Source organism: Nematolebias whitei, chromosome 4, assembly GCF_014905685.2.
Source record: "Nematolebias whitei isolate Nwh7 chromosome 4, NemWhi1, whole genome shotgun sequence".
Classification (NCBI taxonomy): Eukaryota; Metazoa; Chordata; class Actinopteri; order Cyprinodontiformes; family Rivulidae; genus Nematolebias; species Nematolebias whitei.
In genome coordinates this window covers 146,988-157,202 of record NC_056501.1, presented here as the reverse complement: position 1 = coordinate 157,202, position 10,215 = coordinate 146,988, and the positions used below count along the sequence as shown (strand labels likewise).

The 10,215-nt window shown below is 42.8% G+C and overlaps 1 protein-coding gene across 1 annotated transcript in view; it reads left to right on the top strand.

Moving 5' to 3' along the window:
* slit3 (slit homolog 3 (Drosophila)) overlaps nucleotides 1-10,215 on the top strand; it is a gene marked incomplete in the record, with an annotated part of 622,921 nt that overhangs the window by 498,739 nt on the left and 113,967 nt on the right. Inside the window, 3 exon segments of the mRNA XM_037675457.1 lie at nucleotides 1,176-1,244; nucleotides 1,378-1,449; nucleotides 8,062-8,133. Of these exon segments, the coding sequence (XP_037531385.1) occupies nucleotides 1,176-1,244; nucleotides 1,378-1,449; nucleotides 8,062-8,133 (213 nt within the window).

Here is a 10,215-nt window from a genome sequence, read left to right as displayed (position 1 = left end):
ATCTGTGATAAAATCAACTAAAATCTGTGATAAAATCAACTAAAATCTGTGATAAAATCAACTAAAATCAATGATACAAACAACTAAAATCAATGATACAATCATGTGGAGGCAGAATAGGCTTGCTTAAAAAGAAAAGTCTTTAAGCCTTTTTTAAAGTCAGTCAATGATTGTGGAGCTCTCAGATATTCAGGGAGGGAGTTCCAGAGGTGGGGGGCAGCCACACAGAATGCCCGATCTCCCATGGTTCTTAATTTAGTTTGTGGCAGGTGGAGGAGATGACTGTTCTGTGATCGTAGGGACCGGGTGGATGAATATGGAGCAAGAAGGTCCTTCAGATAATCTGGTGAATTTCCATATAAACACTGATGGGTAATGAGAGCAATTTTGTACTGAATTCTGTAGGTGACAGGAAGCCAATGGAGGTTATGGAGAATGGGTGTAATATGTTCAAATTTACGAGCTCTCAATAAAATCCTGGCTGCACTGTTTTGAATATATTGAAGCTTCTGAAGGTTTTTGCCGGGGATCCCAGTAAACAGGGAGTTGCAGTAGTCGAGCCTGGAGGAGACAAAAGCATGGACGAGTTTCTCTGCATCAGCAAAAGTGAGAGATGGGCGCAGTTTGGAGATATTTCTAAGATGGAAGAAACAGGTTTTAAACAGATGCTTAATGTGATTTTCAAATGTAAGATGAGTGTCCATTTTTATTCCAAGATTTGTAACAGAGGTGGTGGAGAGGGGGATGTCTTGTCCGGAAAATGAAATAGTCGTTATAGTTGAAGTTTGAACCTGGTGAGGGGTGCCAATCAGTATGGCCTCTGTTTTGGAGCAGTTTAACTGAAGAAAGTTCTGATTCATCCATGCCCTTATCTCCTCCAGGCAGGTAGAGAGGGCAGCGAGTGAAGATGGAGATGACAGTGGTGAAGATGATGCTCCGGTCCTGATGTAAAGCTGTGTATCGTCGGCATAACAGTGAAAAGAAATGTTGTACTGATTAATAATTTGACCTAAAGGCAACATGTAAAGGGAAAATAGCAGGGGCCCTAAAACTGACCCTTGAGGGACACCACAGGAGATGCCATTATTTGTAACATTCAGAGGTATTCTCTTCTGATGGCTATATTTGTGTATATGTGCCATACGCTAAATTAGCCGTGCACGTGTTTCTTGCAGATACCTGGAGGGTAATATGCTGACATCTGTGCCCAAAGAGCTGGCAGCCCTTAAGCAGCTGTCACTTGTGTATGTAACTTAACCTTGAATAACATTCGCAGGAATCCTCCTTTAATTTATAACATAACATTGCTACATTAAATTCATAAAGTTCTCTTTGTTTTGTCTTCTGAACGTTAACTTTCTGTTTGTATTTTCACAGAGACCTGAGCAACAATAGCATCAACACGTTAGCTCCATATACCTTCAGCAACATGACTCAACTAGCAACACTGTAAGTTCATTCATTCTCTTCCCGACTCTACTTTCCTCTTCCTGACTCCTTTGTTCCTGCAATGTTTCTCACGTACCTGCCGTATTGCTTTTCTATTTTCCTAATCCCTTCTTTTATTGCTTTTTGTCTTTTTTTCTGTGCTACTTGTCAGAATAACCCACATTTTCTTTATTCAATTCAATTCAGTTTATTTCTACAGCACCAAATAACAACAAAGTTGTCTCAGGGCACTTTACAGAAACATTCACATACATAGAAAAGCCAAGTAGTAAAGTTCTCTATCTAATGAGGCCAGCAGACAAGTTGAATTTTGGCTTTGTTGCAGTCTTCCATCCTGAGCAAGCACAGTGGCAACAGTGGAAAGGAAACACTCCCTTTTAAAGGAAGAAACCTCCAACAGAACCAGGCTCAGGACAAGCGGCCATCTGCTTTGACCGACTGGTTTGAGAGGACAAGAAGGAGAGACAAACGAACACAGAATGGTAGTCAGAGGAAAACAATGAAAGAGATTGTTTCAATTTGGTTACACCATTTTCTGATAAGCACCTGCTAAGATGAAATTTACTCTCAGTGACTGTGTAGTCATTTAATGTAAACTCAAAGGTTATTAAAAAATGGTCGGACAGAATAGGATTTTGAGGAACTATTACCAAGTCCTTAATCTCTATACCATAGGTCAGAACTAAATCAAGAGTGTGATGATAAGAATGAGTAGATGTGCGGACGTTTTGGGTAAAACCAAAAGATTCTATTAAATTATTAAAGGCTATGCTTAAACTATCACTTTCAACATCCACATGAATATTGAAATCACCCATTCTGATGATTTTATCAGTATTTAATAATAAGTCAGTTCAGAATTCTGAGAATTCAGACAAAAACTGAGAGTAAGCGCCTGGTGGACGATATATAACAACTAGTAAAAGTGGCTTTTCTGATTTCCATTTTGGATGAGAAAGACTGAGGGACAGTGATTCAAAAGAATCATAACTAATAACTGGTTTGGCATTAATCAATAATCCTGACTGAAAAATAGAAGCTACTCCTCCACCTCGGCCAGTTGTTCTAGGAACATGAAAATTTAAATAATTAACAGGAGTGGATTCATTTATAGCAGCACGGTGGCGCAACTGGTAGAGCTGCTGCCTCTCAGCGAGCAGGTCCTTGGTTCAAATCCCGGTCCGGGGGCCTTTCTGGGTGGACTTTGCATGTTCTTTGTTGTCATCATTCTTTGTTGTCATCATTCTTTGTTGAAATCAGGTCTCTCTTGTAAATGAGTTCTCGAGGCTCAATGGGACTTATCTGTATAAATAAAGGTTGAATGAATCTCTCCGTGCATGCGTGGGTTTTCCCCGGGTACTCTGATTTCCTCCCACAGACCAAAAACATGCACGTTAGGCTGATTGGTAACTCTAAATTGTCCCTAGGTGTGAGTGAGAGAGTGAATGGTTGTTTGTCTCTATGTGTCCCTGTGATGGACTTGCGACCTGTCCAGGGTGTCCCCCTCTCCTTGCACAGTGATTGCTGGACATGGACACCAGCAACCCCCACGACCCAAAATGGAAGAAGCGGGTAAAAGATAATGGATAGATGGATGGATGGATTCATTTATACCAACAAAATCCTCCTGTTGTAGACAAGTTTCTGTCAGACAGAATAAATCAATATGATGATCAGTTATCAGTTCATTAACTAACAGGGATTTAGAGGAAACAGATCTGATGTTCAATAATCCAGATTTAATGGTTTTATGATTTTGCTCTGGTAAAGTAACTGTGTTTATTTTAATCAGATTTTTATGGTTTATATTTCTACAGCTGATTTTTGGTTTATTTGAGCCATGGGCGAGTTGACACTGTTTCAATGGGGGTGTGGGGGGGGGGTAACAGAGGAGAAGCAGCAGAGGGGTGTGGAGGACTACAACTCTGCTTCCTGGACTGGACCTTGGGTTGTCAATAATTTGGGGGATAAACAAAATCAGCCATATTTCTAGAAAGAAGAGCGGCTCCATCCAAAGTGGGATGGATGCCATCTCTCCACATCAGCCCAGGTTTTCCCCAAAAAGAACTCCAGTTATCTATGTAGCCCACGTCATTGTCAGAACACCACCTGTACACCCAGCGGTTGAACGATGACATACGACTAAACATGTCATCGCTGGTCAGGTTAGGGAGGGGGCCGGAGAAAACTACAAAGTCCGACATGGTTTTAGCAAAGTCACACACCGAAGCAACATTAATTTTAGTGACCTCCGATTGGCGTAACCGGGTGTCATTACCGCCGACATGAATAACAATCTTACTGTATTTAGCCTTAGCCTTAGTCAACAGTTTCAGATAAGATTCAGTGTTGCATGCTCTGGCCCCCAGAATGCATTGTTTCGGACTATGGAGCTTCCAATAACCAGGGTCTGCTTCTCAGCGGATGTGTGACTGAGCGGAGGAAAATTGATTAGCAATGTGAACGGGTCGGTGGTGAATTGGGGGCTTAGCCTTATCACTACGCTTGCTCCGGACTGTCACCCAGCCGGCCTGGGGTCCCAGCTGCTCGGGGTCTGCTGGAGGACCACTAAGGAGCTAGACTCTATGGTTCTGGCTGTCTAAGGGAACTTGGCTAGCTACTGGTTTTTCTACAGCGCGGAGTCGAGCTTCCAGTTCAGACAGCCTCTCCTCCAAAGCTACCATAAGACTACATTTGTTACATGTATCATTACCGCTAAAGGAGGCAGAAGAATAACTAAACATCTGACACGAAGTAAGTGAAAACAGAGAAAACCGGGAGAGAAGCAGCAGCCATGCTTTGCTAGCGCTAACAATAGCTAACAGATCCCAATACACCAATAAAAACTGAGAAGTGTTGAAAGATAAAAGGTGTTTTAAGCACTATCCAACATTAGAAAAACAACTGTATTAAGTGTGTTTGTGAACTAGAATGAAAAATTGTGCAAAAGACGATAAATCCGGAAAACAAACGTCGACTCGAGCAAACAATTCACTCGAGCTACCGACAGACAAACAGGAAGTGACACAATATGTCTCACCAAAAAAATACGACGTCACCAGCTCTAATCCAATGATTTACCACCTCTCTTGTCCCATTTTCCCTCTTTCGCATTGACCTTACTGGTATTCAGCCCTAAATAGCTTTTATTTTTTATGTGATCTGTTTTATGATTATTTGTTTATCTTTGAGCTTTAGGCTGAATTGGCGTTTACCAGAATCAAATCGTGGGACTTTGCATGTTTCAGTGAAATGAGCTGAGGCTCTTAGTTGTTTTCTAGTAACAGCCTGTTTTATATTTCATGTGGTTGCACCAGCAAACCAGAGGTGCTGAGTGATGCACCTCAGATTATTGCCAGTCCACTGACAGCATCCCATTTTTTTGTGCCTTGCCTAAAATCACACTTTATAAACTGAAGACTGTTGAAGAGAAAAATGTGCTTTACTTTACACAGCAATTTTTTTTGGTTGCTATGTTGATTTTTTTTTCATGCCACTTGAATCTGAAAATTAAAAATGATCCTAGCCCATAGGCGTCGCAACCATTATATGTGAAAGGGACAAGTCCCCCCCCACCACCACCACCACATTAAAAAAACGTTCATTTGGACCCCCCCACTTTTACTATGAAACATTAGTTCAGGCGGTGCAGTTTCTCTTTCTTCGTGAACGAATCCATTCCACTTGATTAATAGGAGAATACTCAATCTAATAAAACTCCACTCCAGGTTTTCCAGGTTACCTCCACCTCTACACACAGAGCAGAAACTGTGCAGGCAGCCGCTGCTGAGTCTCCTGCTTCGGAAGAAAACGCGCACAGGTGCAGGAGATGGAGACACCTCTGTGTTGCTCGCTCGCCAGTTTAGCAGCTTAGTGCGGGCAGTTGTTGACCAGGGGGTTGATCATCAACATATAATCATGTTAGGAGGATGCTTGAGTGAAGCGCTACGTCTGTAGCATGTTCTCTTAGCAGTAACTGTGATGCTGTCAGACGCTGCAGGTGTAAGAGACTCTGTGTGTTCAGGTGCATTAAAGTTGAAATATCTTTAAAACCCTCACACCTTATTGTCCTCAATCTTCGTGAGAAACATAGTTTAGATGAGTAGTGTTGAACACAAGTAAAAATGTCTAGTGGTGAAGTTTTTTATTTCTCTATAAACACAAATAGTGCAGATCTGACGCTCTGTATTAAAGTGCATTAAAGTTAAAATGTCTCTAAAATCCACAGCTGAATTTACACAAACTTGGTGAGAAATATGCTTTAAATGTGTGGAATTAAAGCAAATTTAGGTGAAATGTTGCTTTTTTTGTACATTAGTGTACATTTCTTTTGCGCACACTCACGCGCACGCGCACACACCTACACACATCGTTGTGTCCCCCCCACATTACGGATGCTTCTGACGCCCTTGTCCTAGCCCCTGTCATTTTTAGGTGTAAGAATGGATTTGATACCTGTATGATTGAGCATGAACTTTGTTGTTAGGTGTAAGAATATTCAAGTTCAAGGTCAAGGTTCTTTATTGTCCTTCACAACACATGTGGTACATAAGGTGGAACAAAATCGTGTGCATAGGGTCCCAGTTACATCCAACAAAAGCAAAAATATAAATTGTAAAAGAAACAGTACTATGGATCTAAGATATAAACCAAGAAATACACTAAGAAATATGCTAAATAATAGTGCAAAACAATATGCTGAACAACAGCAGCACAAACATGAGTCTGTGTGAGCAGATGAGTACAAATGAACACAGCAGCATGCAATAAATCAGCATGAGATCAGCAGCATGGACAATCAGCAGCACATATCATTAATCAAAGGGGAATTACAGTGATTTTTTTAAAACCCTAACCCATCCTGAAATACATTACTCTTTTCCACAAGCACATCTGATTATTCACTGTTAAACTTATTTTTCTTGTTAATAAACTGTGTGGTCTGAGTCAAGTCAAGTCAGATTTATTTATAGAGCACATTTAAAACAAACTGTTACCAAAGTTCTTAACAAAAATATCACATCATCAAATAAAAAGTAGCAAGATATATTTACAGCACATGGAATAAAAATATAAAACCGAAAACATAATTAGAAACAATGAAATACTAAATCAGATCTGATGACCTTGTGTTAAATAGGAATAATAACAAAAGCATAAACAGAATCAGCATCAATGAAAAACTAGATCTAAAGCTGATCACCCTGTGTTAAATGTCAGTGAGTACAGATGTGTCAGTGAGTACAGATGTGTTTTTAGGAGAGATTTAAAATCAGAGACTGAGGTGGCCTGTCGAATGTTAATGGGCAGATTGTTCCAGAGTTTAGGGCCCACGACTGAAAATGCTCGATCTCCTCTGAGCTTCAGCTGGTTTTTGGTACGGCCAAAAACAGCTGGTCTGATGATCTCAAAGCCCGAGAAGGATCATAAGGATGAAGAAGGTCAGAGAGGTAGGAGGGTGTGAGGCCGTTAATGCACTTGAATGTCAGCAGGAGAATTTTAAAATCAACTCTGACACGTACAGGAAGCCAGTGAAGGGAGGACAGAACCGGAGTAATGTGCTCAAACCTGTGAGTTCCTGTTAGTAGCTGAGCTGCAGCATTTTGTACGAGCTGGAGACGTGAAAGTGAAGCCTGACTGACCCCAACATAAAGTGAGTTACAGTAGTCCAGCCGGGAAGTAATAAATGCGTGGACTAGTTTTTCAAGGTCAGATCTGGACAGGACGGACTTAAGCTTTGCTATCTGCCTTAGCTGAAAGAAGCTTTTTTGTAGAACAGAGTTGATCTGTTTATTAAACTTAAAGTCTGAGTCTAACACTACCCCGAGATTGGTAACCGACTGCTTTAGATGAGGCTGAAGGGAGTGCAGGTTTACAGGATCAGTGACAGTGGTAGAACTTGGGTTAAACACAATGACCTCAGTCTTCTGATCATTAAAACTCAAGAAGTTTGCAGCCATCCAAGTCTCATCCAAGTCTGAGGGGGAATAGTGGCACAGAGGTTAGAGAAGGTGAGCCTGTGGTCAGAAGGTTGCTGGTTTGATTTTAGTTTGAATATAGGTGAAATGAAAAATGACACCCCCCCCCCCCCACTGACAACATTAAAATGTGGGTGGGAAAGGTGAAACACTCACATCTGCATCCACCCTCATTTGCCCCACTCTGAGACCTTGAGCAAGACCATCAACCCCTACAGTCTGCTCCCCCAGGTGCCGTAGATGGCAGCTCTCTGCTCCACACAGAGGGCTGTGGTAGCTTTGTGTTCTGTGGTTGCGTCAGGAAGGACATCCAGCGTAAAAACAACCGCCAAGTATTTATGTGAGTTAGTTCGCTGTGACGACCCTTGAAGAAGGAAGCAGCTGAAAGAAGAAGAAAAAAAGCTACTGTGTGTTCTGACTTTGAATATTTAAAACCTCAGCTTTTCTTCCAACTCTTCATTTAATAATTTTATTTATTTTCCTTCCTCACTTTGAATATGCCCATTTTTTATTTTCCAATATTTTCAATATCCCTGCAAAACATACTGATTGAACACTGAATCTAGTTGACCTTTTTTATGTCCTCCATCACTTTTGTGTTTATTTGTGTTTATATTGTTTTTTTTTCTTCTAGCATCCTGAGCTATAACCAGATTCGCTGCATCCCGGTTCATGCCTTTGATGGGCTCAAGTCACTTCGCCTGCTGTGAGTATCTTGTACCGCGGTTGATTCAACATCCAAAACCTCCTTTGCTGGTTCTATTACTGAGCTAAATCAAAGTGTAATCAATCCCCTGAGTTATGCCAAGATGGCCGCGCTCAGAGCAGTTGCAGCTTCACAGGCTCCCGGTACCATCCCAGTTTTAAAAGTTTTGATATTGCCTCTGTGCCTGACTCCGCGCGATTTATGCGTGTGAACTATAGCCGAACCGAACTGATGAGAATAGGAGCGGATTTGCCACGAAATATAGCAGAAATCAGCAACAAACTCAAAACTACGCTCGGCAGAATGCAGATCTTAAAGTCATCTACCTGGAAGCTGCAACAGAGGCGTTCCAGCGGGCAGAAGAGGAAGCGCTGCTCCCGGCTTAAGAGGAGAGGACGCCGGGCGGGGGTTATGGTGAGGCTACGAGCTAACGCTAAAGCCGGTAAACTCCCCATGCCGTGTCTCTTTCTGTCGAATGTCCGCTCGTTGGACAACAAGATGGATTTACTTCGTCTGAGAGCGGGCGCCTCAGAAGAGATGAAGAAGTGTGCAGTGCTTTGCCTCACAGAAACGTGGATTACAAGCGAAACGCCGGATACAGTCTTCCAGTTGGATGACAGACTTTTTTTTCGAGCGGACCGCTACAGCGAACTAACAGGGAAATCACGGGGAGGCGGAGTGTGCATTTATGTGAGTAAAAGTTGGTGCACGAACTGTACTGTTGTAAATAGCTCTTGCTCGAAGGCTTTGGAGCAAATAACAGTGAAATGCCGGCCACATTATCTACACCGCGAGTTCACGGTGACTTTTATCTCTGTCGTCTACATTCCTCCGGACGCCAATGCTAATGAATCACTGCAGGAGCTTCATGATATCATCAGCTCACTGCAGAGCAAACACCCCGAGGCTCTTTACGTTGTAGCCGGAGACTTTAACCACGTGAATCTAAAGGACTGTCTCCCAAGCTTTTGTCAACATGTGGCGATTCCAACACGTGGAGACCACATGCTGGACCGTGTTTACACGAACGTAAAAGATGCATACAAAGCCGAACCCCGCCCCCACCTAGGACTGTCAGACCACATCTCAATCTTCCTGGCTCCTGCTTACATGACCCCGCTGAGACGCTCCAGACCGGTACAAAAGAAAGTTAAATGCTGGATCCAAGACAGTGGCCCCATACTGAGAGATTGTTTTGATCGAACAGACTGGCAGGTTTTCAGAGAAGCTGCTGAAAATGGAGGTTCGCTTGATCTTGACCAATACACATCCTCAGTTCTGGGTTACATTAGTACATGTACTGAAACCGTCTCCACTATCAGAAATGTTAAAAGATACCCAAACAGAAAACTTTGGATGAATGCAGAGGTGCATACCCTGCTGGAAGCCAGTAACACAGCTTCAGGTCTGGAAACTCAGAGGAGCTGAGTAGGACAAGAAAAGAGCTGGTTGCTGGTATTAAGAGGGCCAAGGCCACATATGCACAGAGGATCGAGGGTCAATTCATCTCACAAGACCCTCGGAGCATGTGGAGGGGCATTAAGTGCATAACAGATTATAAAGGAAGGAGTGAACAATGCCCCAAGACCCATCTCTGCCTGATGCCCTCAACAAGTTCTATGCACGCTTTGAAGACCCGAACAGACCACCCAGCACCAGACTCGCCTCACCACCGGATGAAGAGCATCTCAGCGTGACCTCAGCCGAAGTAAGGAGTACTTTCAGTAGAATTAATTTGCACAAAGCAACTGGTCCAGACAACATCCCCTGAAAATTGTTGAAGGAATGTGCTGATCAGCTCTGCGAGGTGCTGGCAGACATCTTTAACACCTCACTTACCCTGGAGACAGTTCCCACCTGCCTGAAGACTGCCACCATCATCCCAGTCCCAAAAAGCTCTACAGTGACTGGTCTGAATGACTATCGGCCAGTGGCCCTCACCCCGATAGTCGCTAAATGCTTCGAAAAACTGGTCATGACTCACATCAAAACAACCATCAACATCAACGAGGACCCTCATCAGTACGCATACCGTGAGAACCGATCAACAGAGGATGCAATCTCCTCTGTGGTCCACACTGC